Raw genomic sequence first — 23,020 nt, 5'->3', positions numbered from 1 at the left:
GCTTACTGGGTTTTGACATTTGTCTATAAATGTCTCTATAAATGTTAGTTTTCAGCTGAAAGTAGTGCACATTCAGTTTCATCAAATTTGTTAAATTAAATTACATTTTTATGTAGCAACTTCAGAGCTGCCAATAGGGAAAAAAGTTGCTCTGCAGCAAGTTATTAAAAACTAAATGGATCTAAATGATACCCAGTGTTGAGCAGTGTGTTTTATTTCAAAATTTTGTCTCAATTTAACATTTGTTTCAGACAGGAAGAGACCTTCCTGTAGAAGAGCAGAACAGAGAATACTCCAGCTCCAGGAATAATTTCAGAGCGGCTCGTCTGCAGCCTGACAGCAGCTGTTTGTTTCAGCTGGATGCGGTTGGGATGGCTGTTAATAGGTCTGCAATGACTTCAAACAAACTGTAGCTTCATTTGTTATTTAACAAAATCGTTAGCTGGTGATAAAAAGCCACAACCGTGAGTAATTTCTCTGCATTTTAAACTCTGACCATGCGTTCAGTCCAGCCCCCACTCAGTGGCTGTTAGCTCTGGTTTTGGCATGTGCAACACTGAAAACCAGGTGAGCTCTGTCAGAGTGAGCGTATGTGTCTGGATGACCGCTCTGCTCCGTGGTCCCCAAAACACCCAGTAACACTAAAATTCAACATGTAGCGACGAATTTTTACTCGAGGCGGTTCATATCTGTTTACCTCTCCGTTTCCCAGGGCGCGGTGAGCGGGGTGCTGTTGGTCACGCCCAACAACATCATGTTCGACCCCCATCGCATGGATCCGCTGGTTCAGGCCCACGGATGCGAGGAGTACGGCATCATGTGTCCCCTGGAGGAGGTGCAGTCGGCCGCCGTCTGCAAGGAGATCACCGACCCGAAGATCAGAGAGGCGGTTCCCGAGTAAGAACATTTCCTCTGCTCCGTTCTGGTGCTAGCACACCTGTGTCAGTAGAGAACAACGATTAAACTCTTGAAATGAGCTGCGTGATGTCAGATGTGTCTCCAGCAAGACGAGGAGACGTCTCCATCTCCTAACATTGAAACTACAAAAATAAACTTGCTTAATTAAATAATGTCAAAAAAACCAAAAAGTTTTTCAATAAAAAGTTTTAGGAGGATGTGGTTTTTCATCCGTATGAAAATTAGATGTATTGTGCAAAACTGCAATGGAGACAGGTTTTTTTTGCATCACACAAATCACGTGATCAACAGCCAGATGTTACTACCGGTGTAAACGACAAAGACGACGACAGGAAGTAGTAGGAAGATGACGGTTTGTTTTGGATTTTTTTTATAGACAACATGCAGCTGGCTAGAACAGAGCTCTCACAGCATCACACAGTTCATAAAAAGTTGTGTCATTCCAGCGTGTTGAATCCATAACTCTTCTGTAAAATCATCAACTACAACCCGTAGTTTGGTGGTGTAGCTAAAACGTCTGAATAAGACGCCGACGTCTCCTCTGATGGCTGATAGACGATCAGGGCTAGAACCATGACTGAATTATGACTATATATCATGTAAGTGTTTGCATCCGTCACTGCCATGATTTTTAACAGCTTATCACATGAACAAGCTTATTTGCATGTGATTTTAATGTCAATTCTTATTTAACCGCAATTACAAAATTGTGTTTTTTCAACATCAGCAGAATATTGATAAAGATTTGCGCACATTCACAATGAAAACGCAGCTTCTGTCTCATTTTAATCAGCGTCATTCTCTGCTGCACCCAGGATCAGACGTCACAGTGCACCGCTCTTTAATTCTTTCCCCCCACGTGAAGAAGAAACAGCAATTATACCAAGGTTAATGAAGTGTGTGTGCTTTCTCACCTCATTATGCAGCACAAGGACCTTCTACAGGCCTCCCATGTTTATTCTTTGTTTATTTTATCTTGGGTTTGTTTCAGTGCCTCTGAAGACAGAGACGAACAGCACACGGCAGGATGAGCCGCAGTTTGCCAGCTTCCTTAGAGACAGAGGCGTGTTTAGCTGGCTGAGTGTAGCTAATGGCAGGTTTCTGTGCCAGGTCCAGCTGTTCTCCCAGCTGAGACCCAGCGTCTGCGTCTTCTGTTTGTCCTTCTCTCTCGCCTGACCTCTTTTCCTTCTGCATGTGTCCTACTGAACACGACGCTGGGCAACAAGTGGAGCTATGAAGTGTGTGAAGCCTCTTAAATGAGAATGAAGGTGACGTCACAACTGCGAAGGCAAAAATTATACATGGATTTAAGCATTTTTTTTGTCAAGATTTTGTTTTGAAAATCTTAAAAGTGTGGCGTGCATTTGAGTTCAGCCCTCTCCAAGGAAACCATTTGTAAAACCATCTTTTGCTCCAGTTAGAGCTGCAAGTATTTTGTCTCCACCATTTTTGCACATCTAACGAGATTCATATATAAGTCAACATTTGGACAGAAAGCTCCTGTAAACCAGTGAAATGACTGACAATTTACTTATTTCAATTTGGAATATTATATCATGAGACAACACAAATTAAATTAGCAATTTAGTGTTGTCTGAAACGTAAAATTTAACCATGACATGTAGTAAACGTCTCAGGTAAACGTGGCTCATGGCACCACTTCAACAGAGCGATCCAATCAGGAGGGGCGACCTGAATTTAAAACAAGTTTGATTTTCATGCGACTCGTACAATCAGCAACCAGTATGAGTACTGGTTGTGAAGTGTTAAGTTCTTCTCATTACCCCTTGTATATTGAACTAGAGACAAGAGACTCAGTCTGATCGTAAAACTTGCTACGCGACTGGAAAATTGTCTGAAATGTGCCAAAAATCATGTGGACCAGCCCAGCTTTATTTCAGCAAAATTTCAGCTGGTTGCACAGACTCATTGTGTGGACATGTGGCGCACACTCCCCTTTTATTTAATTTATATTTATTTATTCTTTTGCTTTGTGTGGTTTATTATTTAGGTGGGCAGCTGGCTGCCAGTGACTCACTGTTGTCTGCTTTATGTTTAGGAAGAAAATTAAAGTGTGAAGATTCTGTCGCTTTCAATATTATGCATTCCATTTTGATTAATAATAATAGAATTACGGTTGAGAGAATTTTCTTTCTGATTTACAATTAGAAAGAATTTGGGGTGTGCTGTGGTGGCGCAGGGGGTTAGCACGCCCCACATTTGGAGGCCTTAGACCCGCGGACGTCGTGGGTTCGACTCCCGGTCCCGACGACCTTTGCCGTCCTTTGACCTTTGTCCTCCTTCAAAAAATGGCGCCGGCACAGCTCCTGTCGTGTGCTGTAACTGTGAAATAATTTCCCTGCTGGGATGAATAAAGTAAAAATTATTATATAGTAGTTTTTGTTGGTCTAAAACCCCCCAAAATATTTTTGGATGTTTGTGGTTGTAATGTGACAAAATGTGGATAAATTTGAAGGGTTTTTCAGAGCATAATATTTATCAGCAAAACTAAAAAGTATAATTATGGAATTCTGGTTGATATAATGTTAGACTGTATTGTTGCTCAAATCTGGACAAATCTGCTTCAAAAATTTTGATTTTGATTTTTGAAGCAAAATCTGCTAATTTTCTTTGTTCTGTGGTTAGTTTTGCTCCCTGAATACAGATCATTTCAAAAGTCGAAGGTCCAACTCATAGGTCACTATTATCGGATTTATTCATTTAGGACGTTGTCTTGAGTCTCCCGTGGTGTTTTCTATTTACAAACCGAAGTACACTCCCTAGAGACATTGCGCCTCCGTTGAACATCATCCTGGTTGTGTCGCAACAAATCCCATTTTTCTCTTGTTCCCGCTGAGCGGTTTGCACCCTCTGCTCTTCTTCTCTTCAAATTTGTGTTAAGGTTCCTCTTAACCATCTCACTTTTCCACCTTTCGTTGTCAGTGACCTGGAGCCTCTGCCAGCTGAAAGACACCCATCCCAGCAGAAAGACCCAGCGGAGCAGCGCCTGAAGGACCAGGGGCCCAACGGAGGCGGTGGCGCCGTCCCGCGCAGCATCGAGGGTTCCATCTCCGAGGACGTCTTCACCGAGACGGAGCTTTCCCCCATCCGGGAGGAGGAGCAGGCGTCCAACGAGGACCTCCGCCAGGACAAATCGTCCGGCGCGTCAACGGAGTCTGTGCAGACTGTCGCCGCGGCGGCAAGCACCCGCGACCCGGCTGGCCCGCCGGAGGAGCCAGACACCACGAAACCAGAGGACAATCCACCAGATACTGCCACGGTGAATGACACCCAGACCCCCATGGGGCCCAAGCAGCACAGTGTAGAGAAGCCACCAAGCACACCCACCAACACCACCAGCAGCAGCACTAGCCAGACCCAGGGGCCCAGCAGCAGCAGCAGCAGCAGTACCCCTCGCCCAGGGTCCCAAAGCTCAGTCACTACTTCCGTCCCTGCCAGCCAACAGCCGGACGCCAACCAGGAAGCCGACGTTTCCAGAACAGACACTATGCAACAAGGCACGGAGGACAAGGAGAACGCAGAGTCCATGCAACAGGACGACACACAGAACTCTGAGGGTAAACACACTTTCTGAGAGACTTTTACCCCAAGCTGCAGATGCAAGGACCTTTGATTGAAGCCAATCAAAGTGAGCCAATCAAGTCCTCTTCTCTCTGGTTTCTGATAACCTTTCTGTTTCCACTCTGCCTCTGAGCGGGCAATCGGAATACAAAGACGAAAGGAAAAGGCACGCTCGCCGTTGCTATCGGTGTCGCAGAAGCGTCCCTGGCCTTACGACGGGTTTTCTGTGGCGCTTTGATCTCCAGCCGTGGTGGCCTGGGCGATAAACTAAAGCCCATCAAACGCCACAATGCCACAAACGTACACAGGGCACCCAGAGGGAAATCTCTGAACAAATAAATCCCACATCAAAACGCTGTCTAAGACAGCATTCAGGCTGCTTTTATTTATATCTCGCATCCTTTTCTGTTGCTGCTTTCATGGCTATTTATACAAATAGTAAATCCCACATTCCGAGGCAGAATTTATCTGGTTTGATTTTTCACTTCCTCCTTTGAAGGTGATGGCCTAAGCCCTTGTATACACGTAGTCTTTATAAAAAAATTTAAAAAAACAAATATGTCCGCCACACATTAAAAAATTATATCGTACTCGCAGGATTGGTTTCCAACACGTTTTCGTCTGTATTAACCTGCAAAATTCTGCCATTGAGCGTTGTTTTAAACATCCTAAACCCATAGGGGGCAGTGTAGTTCAAAGCTAAAACGCTTGTCAGCCAATCAGATCGCTTCAAAACAACCCTGTCTTCCTGTTAGGAATTAAACAGATATATAGGTTGAACTACTTTTAAATAGCATATTAAAACTGTTTGTAATTCTTAATGCACTTCCAAAAGTCAATGTTTCTCTACGTATTAAGTAGCACTGTCTGTGGCTTGGAGAAGTCTGTGAACCTTTTGACTAAAAGTGGTTAAAAAAAACAACAAATAAACTAACTTTAGAGCAGTATTTCTGGAAGCTTAATAACTAACTTGGGCCTTACCTTTAATATACACATATTTAATTTTAATAAACCTGAAAATGAGTCACTGCTGTCTTTATGTTCAATGTCACGTACCTTATTGACTCAGCTGATCCCACAGTGTTTGTTTGCCCTCAGTCTTGCCTGTAGCACATTTCTTCATACTTCAGAAAAAAGCAAAGGGCGTCCTCTACAGAACTTCAGGAAAGTATTAGATATACAGTGTGGAACAAAGTCATAATCAGTAATTACGTTATGGTGTTTCTGCAGTGAAACATAACCCAATTTGTTGCCGCAAACAGGAGCAAACTATAAAAGTCTCCGTCTGCCACATTCAGTGCACCTAAAAGCCGCTGCAGTTCTAGACGTTACTGTGATTCTGAAACGGTTTCTCCCTCCACGATGAAGCAGCATAAAAAGTGAGAGGCAGGATTCTGTTTGGTGATTATTCCCACGCAGATGTCTGGGCACCGCTGAGCGGCCCGTTATTCGGAAACACATTCACAAGGCCCACACAGGAAATGGCAACATTGAATCCAAGCTACATCAATCTTAAAGAAATGCAAGGCCTCCCCTTCAACCTCCAGGGGTTGTGACCTTTGACAAGGCCTCTGATACTTTCTGTACTCCATTTACGCCATCTATTACCTTAATGGCATTCAAAGATTAATGCAAACAGAATAAAGGATAGAGGAAGGACTGGTTTGTATTGGATTTTAATTGGGGCTTTTAGAGTAAAGAAAGGTGAATACAGTTGGTCGTCACAGTTTTCAGATTTGTATTTGTAAAAACAAAAAGTGTTGAAAGCCTTTTCCTGTTCCTTCCACCTAACAAATATAATTTGTTAGTTCATCAAATAAAATCCCAATAAAAGTTTCTGGTTGAAACCTGACAAAATGTGAGAAAATTAAAAGGAGTTGACATATTTTCATTGAAGTGTCATTGGAGGTACTTTAATTATGAACTAAATATTGAATTTTCAATACTTGAACTCATTCACTAATTTATTGAATATGATTGTAGATTAACTTCACTTTACCACCAGCTTTGAAGCATAGGGGAGGATATATTACTGTAAGCTCAGACTTGAAGGTTGTATTCATGTCCTTGTCTCATTTAGGTACTGGGTCTGCTGAGAGGAGGCAGCACCGCTCTCACAAGTTCCTGTGTCTGCGAGTGGGGAAGCCCATGAAGAAGACGTTTGTTTCCAACGCCAGCGCCTCCATGCAGCAGTACGCCCAGCAGGGCAAGAAAAACGAGTACTGGTTTGCCGTGCCACAGGAGAGGTCAGTGTAACGGCCAGCAATCCTGAGCCGAACGCATGTTGGGTCAAATTCCAGGATTTAAAATCCTAGACGTTTGCTCGCACTAATATTAGAGAAAATCTGAAGATATGGAAGGAATTTACAACCACCCCACACTTGGATTTGTCCCTTTTATACAGCACAAGTCCCTTTTAATATGTGACAAACTCAGTTAGCTTACTTCCGAGGCCTAAAACATGCTAACAGATGTGATCATAAACTACATGATTTGCACTGAATGCTATGCTAAACATAAACTATGGACCTGGCGTCGTTTTGTGTTTGAGTTTTTCCAAGTTGGCTCAGCCAGTCTTGGTGCTCCGCTGCCAAGTAAGCAGTACTCGAAATTACATTTGGAGCTCTTCACACAGGAGGGAGACACATTATAAGTGACTGTCTGCTTCCACACGAGTCCTCGTAATGTGAAGAATTATTCCCACTTGCACTAATGGCTTAATTTGATAAGTTACTTTCATTTAAAAAGCCATTCATTGAAGCCAGATTTGGAGCTAATGTAATACAGCACTGTGCTGATTTAGTGTCGAAGTTAGTTTAGTTAGTTACACATGTTCTCGCTCAGGCTGGTAATTGTGGTCAGAATAGATATCAGGTACTTCTTGTAGAGGCATAAATAGTGTAAAAGATGTGCGAAAAGTTTTAAAATAAATCCATATTTTGTAATCTCGCGCAGAAAAATATAGCATTTAATTTGAGTCGGTATTCAGTAGACAACAAATCCCATGTTAGGAAATTACTTTTGCCTAAAGCACATTTAATATATTGAATCACAATCTTGATAGCTTAGGTTCAGTGTTTGGTAGGCAGCCATTGTAAATCCGTTGCCATATGTTAAAACTCTGCTTGTGGATAACACATTTAGCCACTTGGCTCCACATTTGCTGTTCTTGATGCCCTCATCCAATAAGGATCATCTGACCAATCAGGTCAGAGCGCTGAAGGAAAGGTATGCAGACATTGCGTTACTGGAAAAGGAAGAGTAGCAAGGAAAGTAAATGTTAATTTCAGCTGATAAAGTCATTGCCATAATGTACAAAGATCACAAAGTCACGTTCAATCAAGCAGCCCTGTATATTTTTTCTATAAGTCTCCATCTGTAACCGCTTCATAAGACGCTGACCACTCTTCATCTTTCTCCATGAACTTGGAAGGTAAAGCTCATCTCTGCTTGTCTCCACTTTATAATAGCAAACCTGCTGCAATGCACGTTTCTCTCGGGTGTAACAAACAAAGACAGGGGCAGAATCAGAGCTAACATTAAAATCTGACGCTGCTCCTTATTCCTCGCCTGTCTTTCCAGATAAATGATTACAGAAGGCCAACGTGTGTGTTGGGACATGATCCTAGATTTTTCAGATTGCCACAACAATCCTTCATGGCATTGTTTATTCAGACAGGCTGCTGTAACTTGACCTAGATGGGAGGCGACCTGTGAGATGTGTTTCTTAGTGTTGTGTCATTAGTGAGTGAAGAGAGAGGCAGCTGAAAGACCCACGCTCACCTGTGACCCTGAACACAGCTTTCCACTGCTCTGTGTGTAGTTTACTTAGATCATATTAAGAACCTAATTGTAAGACTTAAAAAGTGGAACACTGAGGACCTTCCAGACGACAAAGGGTTCTTACAACTTCTACACCAATAGGAGTCGGTGTTTGATTTCAGTGGTAATAGTTGAGTCAGTATTGCATTTGTCCTCTTTGTTCACGTATATTGGAGAAAATGTGAACAGTATGTTTGACCTCCCTTGTCTGAGAATAGAATTTTTGTTTTCATGTTAAGATAAAATTAAATATCAAGTGTACAGAAATACACAACAGATTCCACAATGGTTACAAACTCTTTTACATCATGTCCATATGAAGAAAATTACAGATAATAGTGGTTATTAATAAAGGTGCACCAACCAATAAATCGACCCTGATTTCCTTAATTTTGGGTCATTTGCAATCAATCAATACTTACATGTGAAACTAAACTAAATTAAATTAAATCAGCCAGAAAAATCCGAATCTAGTTATAGTCCGTCATTAATATCAGATATCTATTTCGGTCACAAGTTTTATTTCAGTGCATTCCTAGTTGCTAAGATAGAAAGTTCCTTTTGCTAGCATGTTAAATGTTACAGCTTTTGACAAAACAATTCTAGAAAGACTATTGTTTTTATCTCTGAAAACAATGTGGCAGCATAACTCAAGAATGCAAATCTGCATCAGAATAAATCTCAAGTCTTCTGGGACATGCGCAGAAACCAAGCAGCATGTCAGCACCAACAGCGTGTACCATCACTCAGGGTTGGTGTTTTGCTAAAAGTGGTTCTCTTTGCTATTGAAGCATCTGATGCTCTGAACTTTGCTGTTTAATTTTGGCTTCATCTTTGTTAAATAACTAATAATGTTTCTTTTATCAACTCATTAAGTCACAATGCAAAATATCAATAGCATTCAGCTGTTTATTTCCAGCTTTAAACATTAAAATTGTATCTGGGTTCAGTTTTTTTCCTCCTATTTTTTTAAATTAGCTCAGCATTTAAAGCAATTGCACGTTCACCATGTGCTTCTTCAGATCGGAGCACCTGTATCTGTTCTTCATGCAATGGAGTCCGGACATGTACGGCGAGGGAGTCAGAGGGATGGGACAAGAACCCGGGTTCATGGTGGTCAAAAAGAACGTTGCAGCAGAAACCCCCGATGATGAGCCCATCACCGACCTTAATGTGAAGGAGTGGGAGGTAAGGTCAAGTTTCCTCACATGGCCAAGAGCCTCGTCTTTGTTGTTGTATCAAACCTCACAGATATGGATTAAGTTTACAGTTCTATTCTGGTTTAATCCATATCCTGTGAAACCCCAGTTGTATGTGCTAGGTTTTCTATTCATTTGAATGCTAAGTTAAATGTTAAATAATTGATTTGCTTTCATTACGCAGTGCATATTGTGAATATATCGTGTAGATCTTGTTTGAGCACCATTTGAATTTTGTAACCGTCAAGCCTCTGTTTTGTATTCTACTTCTGTATTTTTGCTCTGTTTTCGTACCACTGCATTTTTATTTTTATTTTTAGTTGTAGTAAATCTATGTCAACTTTCTTATCACTTTGCAAGTTATGTAAAATGTGTCACACTTGCTTTGCTTGGAAATGTGCTTCTCTGAGCTTCCAACCAAAGTGTTTTGCATGTTTGTGTAATTTCTTTTTTTAAATCCTCCGAGTCACTGTATGGTAGTTCCATCACATGTCGTGTGATTGTCTCGAATGTCGATCAGCATTTGTCACCTTCAGTTGCTGAATGACAAATGACCGACACCACAATGAGTTACTTATGCATTTTTTTGGTTATGAAAGACTCTGTGAAGGGAAAGTGACACTGATGTGGGTTCTTCCTCTTTGCGAAAAAAAAATCTGTTTAGGGAGGAAGTGATGATGGTGATGACTGCAGATTGAAATTTTTGCTTCCAGGTCAGTTTGGTGCTGCTTTGTGCTGAGTAGGATAGGATCTTCTGTAGTCAAACGAGACTTGTTTCCACCCCGGTGATTAATGCAAGGGGTACATTCATTGTAGCGAGAAATTGAGACGACGGAGGCTGTGCCCTGCATTTAAATTTTAATGAAAATGAATGATGTAGGAAACAAAGTGGACTGATTTGTCTGTAGACTTCTGGCAAACAGAGGCCACATGATCCACTACATCTGAATAAATAAATAAATAGGAATCAGAAGCAGGACGTTTTAGCAACCTGAAGCAAAAACTTGTTGTTTTCATAGTTTTTTTTTTTTATCCAGCTGTATATTTTAAACTTGAAATTGTTTATTCAAATCCCCATTTTAACACACAAGACAACCTGACAGTTTAAAAACACTCTGGGGCAGGGGTGTAGCTGTCTCTTTAAATTCTGTCGGTTATGAGATGGGTGTGATGGAGTTCCTCTTTTAACCAATAGGATGCCGGTTTCCGTCCAGTCCAGTGTCGTCATTGGAGCTCAGTCATCGCAGCGACCCTTTGAGGGTCATGGTGGTGGGGGGAAGCTTCTATTTCAGTCCACCAGTCTCCCAGGCTTTCTGCCAAACTCGCTCTGCTAGTCTCGGAGTGACACGGAGAAACTTAAAGGAGGTATAATGTGACTGTCCAGCTTTAACACCAGCCAGTGAGCAGGAAATGTTCTCTAGGAGGGGGAAGGACCAAGAGACACGGGAGACCACTAAGTACACCTGTGTATGTTGCTTCTGCTCTCTTTCATGTTCTCAGCCTCTAGCTGCATATATTTCTTTATGGACAGTTGTTGTTGTTGTTGTTAGCGCGCTAGGCTAACGTGCTAACGGTGCATATTTAGCCTGGTGGGTCTTTAGCCCGTTGAGTTTTGCGGCAGTTTTACGGGAAGATGAGCCGCTCCTGGCTCACTGCTGTTTGTATTGACTCTGTCTTGGCAACGTGAGTCGCTGTAAGCTGTTAAAATGTCCTGTAGTAACACGTCCCCGAGTTATTACACAGCCCATTGTTCATTTACTTTTGACTTGGCTCGTTTGCTCTTGCTTTCTGTCCAAAGTATACAACTCTTACCAAAATACAGATTTATTTTTTGTGACATTGTTTCTGTTTGTCTTGGTTGAGTTAAATATTCATTTCTCAACTGGAACAAAACAACTTTAGCGAGAGTAACAATAATTATTATGTATTAAGGACTAAAACTTTAAAGCATTTTTAGCAAAAAGTTGTAGCTTAATAGCAACAGAGTAGAGCATATTCTTTAGACAGTGTAAGACTGTATCACAAAAGGTATATACATTTCTACAGTAAAATCCGCACATTTAAACATTTGTTTTAACACCTTTCTGACCATTTTAAACCATCACAATATTTTTCTTATGTTTTATTACCAAAATATGTAATTTATATATAATGTGTGTATAACAGCAACATGTTTGTTAAAAAAAAAAAAGCTTATGCACTTCTAAGATCTTAAGCACATGTGTATTTACCATTTGGTTAAAGTAAATCTGAGATGCTGAATCAGACAATCTGAACTCTGTTTAACAGCCTTGTGGTCAAAAATGACGTGTAATAGCAGCTGGATATTAGGTGTCCATTAAAACAATTCAGAGCTTTATTCTCACCTCATTAAAACATATGATCCTGAATGGAAAGTCTGAAAAAATACTGATGTCTGAGCTAAACATAGAAGTGCAATAAACAGAATGTTCTCTTTCAGACCATCCTACATCCTGTTTTTGCACATTTTCAGCACGTTATAAGCTTTACTGATCTAATATTGCTCTATCGACCATCTGTGGTGAGAGTTTTATTTTATATGTAATTTGTGTATTTATGGAGTTTTATTTTATATGTAATTTGTGTATTTATGGCAGCTGTGATTGTTCATCAGCACGTAGGCTAGAAGTTCTCCATGGTGCTGTCTGGTTGTTGGATCAGTAGCCTAGCAGTCTGGATTTCAGCGCTGCTGCTGACAAACCGCTCCAGCAGGTTTTGTTGCATTACGTTGACCTCAGCTGCTGTGTGTTAATGAAGAGGATTCTCACACTCAGGATCTCACTGCTTTGCTTTGCTTCCTCATCAGTGCAATTTTTTTCCCCCACTTATTTTTAAATGGAACTGCAGGACCTTTAGTAGTGAGGTATAATGCGTTGCACAAACATGCAAAACAACTAAGTGCTCTTCTTCTCTCTCAGCTCTTAACAGAGGCCATCTGTCTGTTTCAGTTTGGGTATGCAAACTGAGCTTCACTACTTCTGCTGGTTAACTCTTTCAGGACTCACCTTTTCTCCCCTCAGCCCCCAACATGGCCGGCAAACAAAAGCAGTCGAGTTTTTATGTTTCCACTTGTTCCTGTGTTTGTGCTGCCAGGTAGTGTCTCTGACGGAGTACCACCGTCGGATCGATGCGCTAAACAGCGAAGATCTGCGCTCGCTCTGCAAACGACTCCAGGTGCCCTGACCAGCCCTGCTTACCCCTCTGTCTGCTCTGCCCAGCTCAGCTTCCACCCCTGTCCACACGGCCACCTTTAGGCTCCCCGCTCCAGGCTTCCGTTGTAAAAAAATAAAATCACACCAAAATAAAGATACGGAGAGTAGACGCCGTAGCGGGGATAGTTGTAGATTATTACTTAAAGGGTTCTTTGAAAATGCTTGAATTATAAGAAGGTGTTTTCAAGGTTTGGAAAGTGTTTGATTTCTGTATGATGTCCTTGAAAGTGCTTGATATGCAAACTGCATGATTTGGTGATAAAGTGCAATCTAAAGCTTGATCAAAAGCCTAAATATGGAAAGGGTTATTTACAGTTGAAACCAGATATTTAAAGATAGCAAGACAAATATGTACTCTTTTTTTTTTTTTTTTTTTCTCACCGTCTAAAGTTAAATTAGACCAAACTTAAATTTTTTGGTCAGTTGAAATTATCGAAATTATTTCTGTTAGCTAAATGCCAGAAAACTTCGCTAGAATATTTTCTTTAGAGATGATTTTGCAATTTTAGGTGTATAGGGTATGTGTATGAGAGATATTTCAAAACATTAAACTTTGTTAGATTTAATTTTACTTTGTTCCTGCTGTAGAAGGTACAATACTACCACAAGATATCAATAATAACAGTAACAAATGTCATTAGTAGTGGATTGAAACAGTCTTTTTCTTTTTAAGTTCATTTTTGTTTTTATTGTTGCTGGAAAAGTTTGAAAACTTGCCTTGGAAAAAGTTCTTAAATTCTACAGTGTGAGAAGTGTATGAACCCTGTAATTATATTTACACTGGCAGAAAGATTAAAATGGTTTATCGCTTTGATGCAGAAATTGTGCGCTTTTCACGTGACATCAGTCTTATCTGTGCGTGTCAGGCTTCCCCTCTTAGACACATGGAGCATTACAGGCTGTTCATTCAGTTGCTCATAAGTTAGTAAATGTTGATGTTTAGTGATTGTATTTGAAATGGGCTGTTCAGTGTGTGAACGGTTGGGATGTAGACGGCATAAATACTGGCCAAAGACACAAAGAGAGTCTGTCTCAGTGATGAGAGGACGGAGTGAGACTCCCCTTACAGGATGAAGGATCTTGTCCAGAGACAAAGCAGGACGGCAGGATTTGAATCGGGGCTGAAACCGGAGATGGTTCCCGGCCGCTGGTGGCCAAGTCCTCCACAGTCGGCCTCTGTTATCGAGGAAGATAAATAACCCTCCACAGGTCTTTTGGTAAGGGAGGGGAAAAAAAGTGAAATTGAAGAGTTGCAAATTATTCATGGGGTTCATTTCCTCTTCAGTTTGCATCCTCGTCTCCCAGGCAGCATCTCTGCCTGTGCTCTCTGTTCTGCCAAACCGGTCCGGATCATCTGGCGTTGCAAGGAGGCAGCAACACATTCAGCTGTCTTCATCAGATTCTTGAGTTTACAGTGTGATGCTAGTAAACGATCTAGCTATGGTTCTGGCAGTAAAACTAGTTTCAAAGCATGGTTTTATTGTTATTGTTAGTTTAGTTTAAAGCTGGACATCTGCTGCTCCTATAGTTGATTTTCTGTTCCCGGGGTTAGTTACTTGTCGATTGCTACGTTTCTATGCAGCCTGACTGTTGTCTGTTGTGATGGAGAACAAGTAGTGAAGCTGCGACTGAACCCGGTCAGTGTCTATGCTCTGTGGAAGTAGCTTCGTAGTGCACACGGACCGCTAACAGTTGTTTGTTTGTAGATCACCACCAAGGAAGAGGTGAACTCCAAGCATGACACATCGATCAAAACCGAGCTGGAGCCGGAAACGTTCAAACCCAACCTCAAAGAACCCAGCGAACTCCTGGAGGCCGACCAGATAGAAAAGGTTTGTGAAGCATGAAACATCCATCACCTACGAGCTGGAAGTTACCAGCATTTAGCCTTTGTGATGATAGCTTGGTGTGTACTCGCTGTTTCACTCTGTCATTTCCTTTATTACAATGAATATAATAGACAGAGTTGTAATTGGTTTACTTTTAGGCTACTTTCAAGCAGGGTCTCCTCATCCTTTAAAAAGTCTTATCTAAAGTTTGTAGATATAAAATTCAGCAAGTTGACCTTAAATGCATTGGTCACAGGCCTCTAAATTTTGTCATTAAGTCATACTTTAAGTCATGTACATGTAATGTTTTTTCCTCGTGAAACTTTTCTGTCAGGCAAAAGTTTAAGCCGTACTCAGACATTTTTGTTCTGCTGGCTGTGAGTAGAAGTAGCTGAGGCTAACGCTAACTTACTGCTAACATGTCCTTGCTAGCAAGTTTGGCAGGTAGTTTTTTGCATCCTATGATAGGTAAATTTGCACTTGCCTATCATGGGTTAGTGCAAATTTATCGCCAGCCCACTGAAATTTGTGCATTTCTGTAGCGATCTAGGTTTTAAATTCCATTCATAAAACCTAAAAGGTCTCAAATCATTTTAAATCCAAGTTGGCGACGCCTGCAGAAAGCATTGATGTTCAATTCCTGTGACCGCAATCAGACTTCTGAGTGAATGGCTTATAAGCCCAAAGAAACCTGCATATGCAGAAGAATGTTTTGAGTTTTCTTCTGCTTTCATTTGTTTGCATCACCATGTTAACATTATAGAATAACAAAATGGAGAAGAATAAAAAGCAGAAGAAAGTTGACTTCACACAGCAGAACACCGTTTACGGAACTAATGCTGCCGACCGTGAATCGTTTTAAAAGTTATTCACTAACAGTATCATCACAAGATCATAACAAGATGAAGGAAGCTGAAAGAAACAAAGCACAACTAATAGCAAAGGCCTTATGTTAAACAGTTTGAGTTTTTTTGACCTTAAAAAAATTTTTATTGTCCTGGGGCAGAATTACGATGCACGTCTCACGTCAATGACATAAAATATGTGCAGCATTTGGACAAAACCATTGGATGTCCGTCGCATTTGCCTGAACAAACACTCTTAACATGCTCCATGTTCTATGGAAGAGAATGGCCTAGTCAAAGTCCAACTGAGAGACTGTGGCAGAAAAAAAATAAATCATTTAAACTTTACCTTAAGCTATATTATGAAAAAAAATTTCATTGGACCACAAAAAATTCAAATAAAATTCATGTAAGTTTGTAAAACGATAAAATGTGAAAACCTTGTTCTTCAGTCAGCTGTGTTTCATCGTTGTGTTTGGGGAATAGATGCTGCAACATCTGTACTTCTACAAATCCAGCTGCTGTTGGCGGCTTAGTGACGACATTCAGCAGGAACACCTTCACCTAACCAGTCCTTACATAGACACACTAAAGAACCTGGCTAATTACTTGGTGAAGCAAATGTAGACGCAACTATATAAGCAGATTAGTATTTTTGAAAGGTAAATGATTAAAGCGGTCTGTGTACATAAAACTGCCCATAGACTGGCAAATCTCTTGAGCCGTTTAAGATTAAAAACTGTAACAATATTGACAATATTAACAAGACTGAACAGATCTGCCCTTATGGATCTGGCACATTGCCACCGATACCTCATCTATATATTGTTTTCGGTATCCAGGCCAATACAGATATTAATATCAGATCGGTTCATCTCTAGAATCTAGCCTGTGTCTTTTTTATGCGTCTGTTAGAAATAAAGTGTACACACTTCCCTCTTCCTCCGCCACGTCCGTCGGCTTTATCTCCCCGTCCAAACAGCCGCCGTTCATCTTTCAGTGTGTCTCTCTGATGAAGGCCTGCTCCTCTTCCTCCTCTAGTGGCTGAGCTCCACGTTTTGAGCTAAGCTGTTACTCTGCTTTAAACTCCAGACGGTGTTAAAATGTCACCACACATGTAATTGAGCATTGGTGGCTGTGGCCTTTTCACTGCTTCTGTGTCTTTTTCTTTTCTTTTTTCCTCGTCACGATTCCTTCATCATCGCTGTGTGTTCCCCACACACACACACACACACACAGCTTGCCAGGAATCTCCCCCCACGGACCATCGGTTACCCCTGGACGCTGGCGTTTGGCACGTCAAAGCACGGCATGAGCATTAAGACGCTGTACAGAGCCATGCAGGGCCAGGACACGCCGGTCCTGCTGGTCATTAAGGACAGCGACGGTCAGGTGAGCAGAAAAGCTGTGCTGCTGTACAGCGTATTAATATTTCTGATCCGTTTCTGCCTCTGCTCACAGTCTCCTTTGTGTGTTTTCTCAGGTATTTGGTGCACTTGCATCTGAACCCTTTAAAGTCAGCGATGGCTTTTACGGCACAGGAGAGACCTTCCTCTTTACCTTCAATCCAGAGTTTGAGGTACGGCGTCGAGTCACTGTCATGCTCTGTCACATTAGAAAAGATTTTGCCCCTTTTTAAAAGTTATTCAGAGGAACTGGAGGTTTGATTTGTAACAATAAAGGGAGTTGGATAGACTTCCTGAAATGAAAAAGTATCAGCAAAGGACAAATGCAAAACCTTTCATGTTCTTTTGCTAAATCTTAGCTCTTTTCATTCACCAATGAGAGCTGTTCTCTTCTAAATCTTGATTTGTTCTTCTGCATGTGATTGCAGCTAAAACACGGCTGAACACCTGCTCTGTTCACAGGTATACAAATGGACAGGTGACAACATGTTCTTCATTAAAGGAGACATGGACTCTTTGGCTTTTGGTGGAGGAAGGTAAGCCAGAAATTTCAAATCATGATGAGACATTTATCCCAATAACTGATAAACAGTACGATAAATGTTCATCCCTAAGCGGATGAAACCTCCTAACCGGAATTGTAGCTTAGATTTACCACATCTCTTCTACAGAAATGAACCTGAGTACTGGCAGTAGCATCCAGCGGTGTAAAATGCCTCCTGTGTGTGTGTGTGTGTGTGTGTGTGTGTGTGCGTGTGCGTGTGTGTTCTGTTCCAGCGGTGAGTTCGGCCTGTGGCTGGACGGAGACCTGTACCACGGCCGGAGCCACTCCTGTAAAACCTTTGGGAACCCAATGCTCTCCAAGAAGGAGGACTTCTATGTGCAGGACATCGAGGTGTGGGCTTTTGAATAACAAACCTGCTGCAACACAGGGAAAAAAAACAAGTCCTACACACAGGACCAAACCCAGGGAGCGGTCCTCCTTCAGAACAGTGGCAACATCCCAAACCTAACTGCACACCACCAGGTGCTCCCCTGTCTGGAGGCCAGATACTGGATGCTTGTTGTGCGTTAACTACTGCAGTTATTAAGGAGCTTTGTTTTATTTTCTTTTGTTTTTCTTTGTGAAAAATAAACCTGTGTGTGTATCTTATTGCAGCCCTGTGCGGCGTCTTTGCAGAGTAGGGAGAGTACGAGGAGAAATGCAAGGGAAGCAGGGTAGGGACCGCGCGGTCACTAAGGCCAACTGGACTTCCTGAGGCTGAGGTTTGGGACTGCTGCAAGAAAGGAAAGCTGCCCCACCTGGTGCAAATAGTGCATCAGAACTCTGAAGAACCTCAAGGAATCCCCCCTCTCCCACATCACCACACCACCACCACCAACTTCTGGGATCCCAGCTAGAACTCCAACTCACTGTGCTGTCGGCCGTTACGGAGAGAGACTCAGTCGGAGGAAACCGAACACATTCCATTTCTCTTGATCGTGGAGTGTCAAAAGTGGTGATTTGTGGTGAACTTACAAAAAAAAAAAAAAAAAAAAAACCCACGTCCGCATCCGGAACCGATGACGTTAAAGCGAGCGAATACGTGCTGTGTGTGTAGGTGAAAGGGGGAGGGGTGAGTTTGTCCTCCCCTCCCTCCTCCCTTGAGGCTTAACTTATTGAGTATCGTGTGTCGTAGTCCTGTCGTTCACTGTCCATAGCACACCGTCTGAAAGCACATAGCTATAACCAGACCACCCGTCGTCGTAGCGTTCCGTTCAGTGGGTGTATGTGTGAGTCCAGCTGCCGGCCGGACGCTGGCTCTACTGTTTCGTAGACAGTAACGTGTTGCAATAGATTTGTGGAATATGCAAATAAACTGTCCTGTGACCTCAACTAACCCCACCGGGCGGCGACTCTTTGGCCGCCGTTTGGAGAAAGAGAGAGAGGAACGTGTAAAGCTTTTACGTCTTGATACACATAATTGCTTCTCTGGGTTTCATTTGAAGGCCTGAGATGTGGTTACCTGTTTTACATGCATATATGACAATTATATATTGTATATATGATTATATAACTTTATATAATCATATATATTTTGCTGTTGAGTGTGACAGTGATATATTTGTGCTGATAGTTCAGCTGTTACTATATATTGTATATTACCCTGTAAATTAATGGTAAAATAGTAGATTTGTTGCAATATATATATATATATATATATAAATACATTATGCTATATAAATATATATATATATATAAAATAAAGTGTGAATCAATGGGTTGCTTTTAGCACTTTAATCTGGTTCAAAAGCGTCAAGGCCAGGTTCTCAGATTATCCTAGAAGTAGCTGTACAGTATATTTTTTTCCCTTCCTGTTAACTGTTACTAGAAAGCTTGCTGCTACCAATAACAACAGGAAAATGTCCTAGTGCTCTCTGGAAGGACGAGGATTACTCTGAGGATGTAACGTTTGGGGATGAAACGTTTTAAAGACAGCAGCAGGTCTCGGTTTCTCTCCGCACATAGTCGCCATGTGAGTCTGAGGCAGATGCGCATAATAAAGGCAGGAGAACAACATAACACTTCCCCACAGAGTCCTGACTTCCCTTTTTCCTTTTTTTTCTCCCTCCCCTCCCTCCTGGTCTTCCACGCCAGTATTTGTGTCCATGTGGAAAGTCACAGCAAGTAAATATGGTTACCTCTTTAATTTCACCAGAGCATTGTATCAGTGATGTACAAATACTAATAAAGCTGAAGTAATTGTTGTAACCAGCGAGATCTCTGCATTTCTGATTCTTCTCTTCCGTTTTATCTTTAACCTGCACAAAGTAGCACGCAGTTTTAAGTGGGCGGTAAATGCTGCTGCTTCTTTTCTTACTTAAAACCATATTTTAAATTATGGTGTGCATCTGTACCCATAAATAAAATTCAGTGCAAGGAACTCGTCCCAATTAGTACAACCTGTGTGTAATTTTTGAGTATGCATCCGTGTCGTCAAATGAAGACCTTCATTGGAAGGTATTGAAGATGCAAGTATGTATACAACTTTTATAAACAATCTGTAAAACGGTGAGCATGGTGTCAAGGTGCTTTCCTTTAGTACAGGAATAAAAAATAAAACTGAAATAACATTTGCAGAAACATAAAAATATTTGTTAAAACTTTCACTATGTCCTGACAGCAGGACACAAAAAAATCAAGTTCCTCCCTCTGGTCCCAGTGACCAATCAGAGCCAGGGGGAGGGTCTTAGCGCTGCCAGTCACCTCAGACGGTCCCTTTTGCTCCCGGTTAGCTACAGCTAGTTCCCCACAACAGAGCCTGACGTGAATGCTAAAGCTAGCTAACCTGGCCACTATAATGGAGGATAAAGGGTTTTCCTGTAAAGGTAAGTTGTTTCTCAGCCTTTAGCACATTTAGCAGCTATTTTTGCAGTTTCAAGGCGAATGAGTGCAGGTTTCTGCCTCTAACTGTGTGAAGCTGGTGGAAGTTTATCCTAAAGGACTTTAGTTACACCTGTAAATTGAGGACTTGACGCCCATGCTTGCCGTAATTTTGAGAAGCAAATGTATTTTTTTCTTCCTCTTGACAATTATTTGCCAATTGTGTTGGCATATAATACGAGATACGTATCACGTCTAAGATAAGTATCACGCTATAACGTGATGGCACTCTAAATATTTTTTTCCTGTGTGATAGCAATGTGCTTCCATACAAATCAAACCAAAATTAATACTGTTCCATCTGAGGACAGTCGGCAATAAAACCCACTTCCGTTTTTCAGTTGAATGTGTTTGGCTCATTTGTCTACACTGGGCCACACATATATACAAGCATGAACAGCAGCACACGCCTAATAGGATTAAAGATAAAAAAAGTGTGTAACAGCCCCAGCCCCAAATGAAGGATTGTGGCTTTACTGATGAACAGTGAGGTTTATTGGAAAGTAAACCCTGAGTTTCATTGTAATAGCTGTATGCACAAACACACACACACACACACACACACACACACACACACACACACACACACAAAGGACAGTGTAAGCTACAAAAACACAACCAGAACATTTCAACTAAAAATAATATTCACCTCTAAAAATATCAACTCTAATTCAAAACTATGCCCTAGTGTTTATATACAACAAATTCACAATTTCAATCGATTAAAAAATTAGAACCGTCCTTATTTACAAAACAAACAAACCTTGTGCCTCTATCAAGGTGTTCGCTAATAACTAGACACATTTTAACACGTTGTTGTAACTTGTCTTCTGTTCCTTTCTGTCGTTAAGCTGCCATTTTACAACATATATAGAGCAAAATAAAAATAAAATAACATCAAATCAAAAACTGGAAGTCATATGTTATGCAAAATAAATCGAGATAAAGGAAAAAAGCCCTTAAGATGTCTAAATGAGAAACGGCCACAGTTTAACCTGAGTTCATCAAACACTTTTCCTCACAAAAAACCTCTTTTGATGAGGAAAACACTGTTGAGCAGATTCAATGGGAAACCAGGTGATTGTGTTTTGCACATTGTTAAGCCCATATCAATTACAGCCACATTGGCAGAAACTAGTCTAAATGGTTGGGAAAAGTTTCATTTGTCTTAATATGAATGAAGTTATTTGGAAATGTTTTAATGGTTTGAAACATCTCCTTTACTAGAAGGTGGGAATCATTTCAGAGTTTTTCCTGGTTACCATAGCAATAGCAACTAATGGGACACTTCTACCTGACTGATGATGTCACTAGGATCAGATGCTTTGTGTCATAGATCTATGACATCAGCTCTGAAACCTCTTAAATAGTTGGTCACTTGTGTTCTAGAGCCAGACTTGCAGAACCCAGCGGATTTATAGTTAATTGTTCTCTCATCATTGTTAGACAGAAACGGAAGATGGATTCCCGTCGATTACCTAAGATTATTAATCCTTTGCTAAAGACAAGACAGAAGACGGAACCAAATGAAGAACCGAACCGACTTCGAGAACAGGAAGAATCATTAAACACCTATGTTTCTTACTGGTCTAAATATACTAAAGATACGGAACCTGAGAGAAAAATGACGGAAAGACTGCTGAGCCAAAGAGCTCCCTACGCGTCCACAGCTGATAACAACGAGGTTTCTGGAAAAGACAAACGGTTTGAAAAGCCTTTAAAAGTAAAAGAAATGGCTAAGCGGGAGCCAAATGAAGGCTTTCCGCCTATATTTCAAAACACGCGTCCTGAAAAGGTTCCATCTCAACAGGATTGCAAGAAAATTGTTTATAACAATCTGGAGGAAATAAAGAAAAAAGAAACTGCTAGTTACATCCTTTTGGAGGAAAAGCGTCGTGCAGAGAGGGCCAAGCAGCAGTTACACCAAAAGTTACAAGAGGAACAAGAGAGGGAGAAGAAAGATAAAATGAAACAGATTCTGACTGATACATGGGACACCCAGGTTCAATATAAAAAGCAGAAAGACATGGAAAAGGCTGAAATTGAAAGGCACCAAATGGCTGCCATAATGGAAGCGGACAGGTTGTGTCAAATTGAGGACATTGAGACGAGGAGACACAAGAAGGAGAAAGATAGAAAATTCTTCAAACAGGACGAGACTGAACAAAATACAGAAGCCAAAGTCACAATGCAGATACATGAGAGATTTAGTGATAAAAAGGAAGATGTTCAGTTTGAGTCAAACTGTCCAAAACATTTGAGTGAGAAAAGGCTTCGTGAAAAGTATAATTTTCTAGAGGATTGTAAGAAGGTTGTGTTTGAAAATCTGGATTGTATAAAGAGGAAGGAAGTTGCCAACTTTGTTATTTTGGATGAAAAGCGTTGCAAAGAGAGGGCCAAGCAGCAGCTACACCAGAAGTTTGAAGAGCAACAAGAGAGGGAGAAGAAAGTCAATTTAAAAAAGTCTCTGGCCGAAACATTGGATTCTCAAATTGAAGGTAAAGAACAGAAGAAGAAGCACAGAGTTGAAATTGAAAGGCAACAAATGGCTGCCATAATGCAGTCAGATAGACTGCATGAAAATGAAGAAATGGAAATGAAGAGACAGAAGAAAGAGAAAAGCCAGAATTTTTTGAGACATAATGAGACTCAACTTAACAAAACAGAGCAAAAGAAATCTATTGATGACAGTTTAAATGATATATTAAAGAAAGAAACTGATTATGATGTTATTTTACAAAATAAGCAATGCAACAAGATGG

The 23,020-nt window shown here is 41.0% G+C and overlaps 1 protein-coding gene and 1 long non-coding RNA gene across 7 annotated transcripts in view; one reads left to right on the top strand and one right to left on the bottom strand.

The window, feature by feature from the left end:
- oxr1a (oxidation resistance 1a) overlaps positions 1 to 18,369 on the top strand; it is a 171,606-nt gene extending 153,237 nt beyond the window's left edge. For 3 of the 6 annotated variants that reach the window (XM_028017968.1, XM_028017967.1, XM_028017970.1), the window contains 10 exons: positions 713 to 897; positions 3,862 to 4,496; positions 6,581 to 6,746; positions 9,345 to 9,510; positions 12,636 to 12,716; positions 14,461 to 14,586; positions 16,668 to 16,820; positions 16,912 to 17,007; positions 17,297 to 17,370; positions 17,612 to 18,369. In XM_028017968.1, coding sequence (XP_027873769.1) covers positions 713 to 897; positions 3,862 to 4,496; positions 6,581 to 6,746; positions 9,345 to 9,510; positions 12,636 to 12,716; positions 14,461 to 14,586; positions 16,668 to 16,820; positions 16,912 to 17,007; positions 17,297 to 17,370; positions 17,612 to 17,747 — 1,818 coding nt within the window. In that variant the 3' untranslated portion in view covers positions 17,748 to 18,369. Of the gene's footprint in view, positions 1 to 712; positions 898 to 3,861; positions 4,497 to 6,580; positions 6,747 to 9,344; positions 9,511 to 10,796; positions 10,989 to 12,635; positions 12,717 to 14,460; positions 14,587 to 16,667; positions 16,821 to 16,911; positions 17,008 to 17,296; positions 17,371 to 17,611 lie in introns of those variants that run through there. The other 3 variants (XR_003595540.1, XM_028017969.1, XM_028017971.1) reach the window with 3 other exon arrangements.
- On the bottom strand, positions 8,048 to 16,669 carry LOC114144794 (uncharacterized). The gene is made up of 3 exons (XR_003595544.1): positions 16,175 to 16,669; positions 15,507 to 15,515; positions 8,048 to 8,058 (listed from the first exon to the last, which is right to left on the bottom strand). It is a non-coding gene; the product is annotated as an uncharacterized LOC114144794 (long non-coding RNA).
- Positions 18,370 to 23,020: the final 4,651 nt, after the last annotated feature.

This window comes from Xiphophorus couchianus, chromosome 5 (genome assembly GCF_001444195.1).
Source record: "Xiphophorus couchianus chromosome 5, X_couchianus-1.0, whole genome shotgun sequence".
NCBI classification, from domain to species: Eukaryota; Metazoa; Chordata; class Actinopteri; order Cyprinodontiformes; family Poeciliidae; genus Xiphophorus; species Xiphophorus couchianus.
The sequence above is the reverse complement of the archived record's forward strand: the minus strand, read 5'-3'. Positions and strand labels throughout refer to the sequence as shown.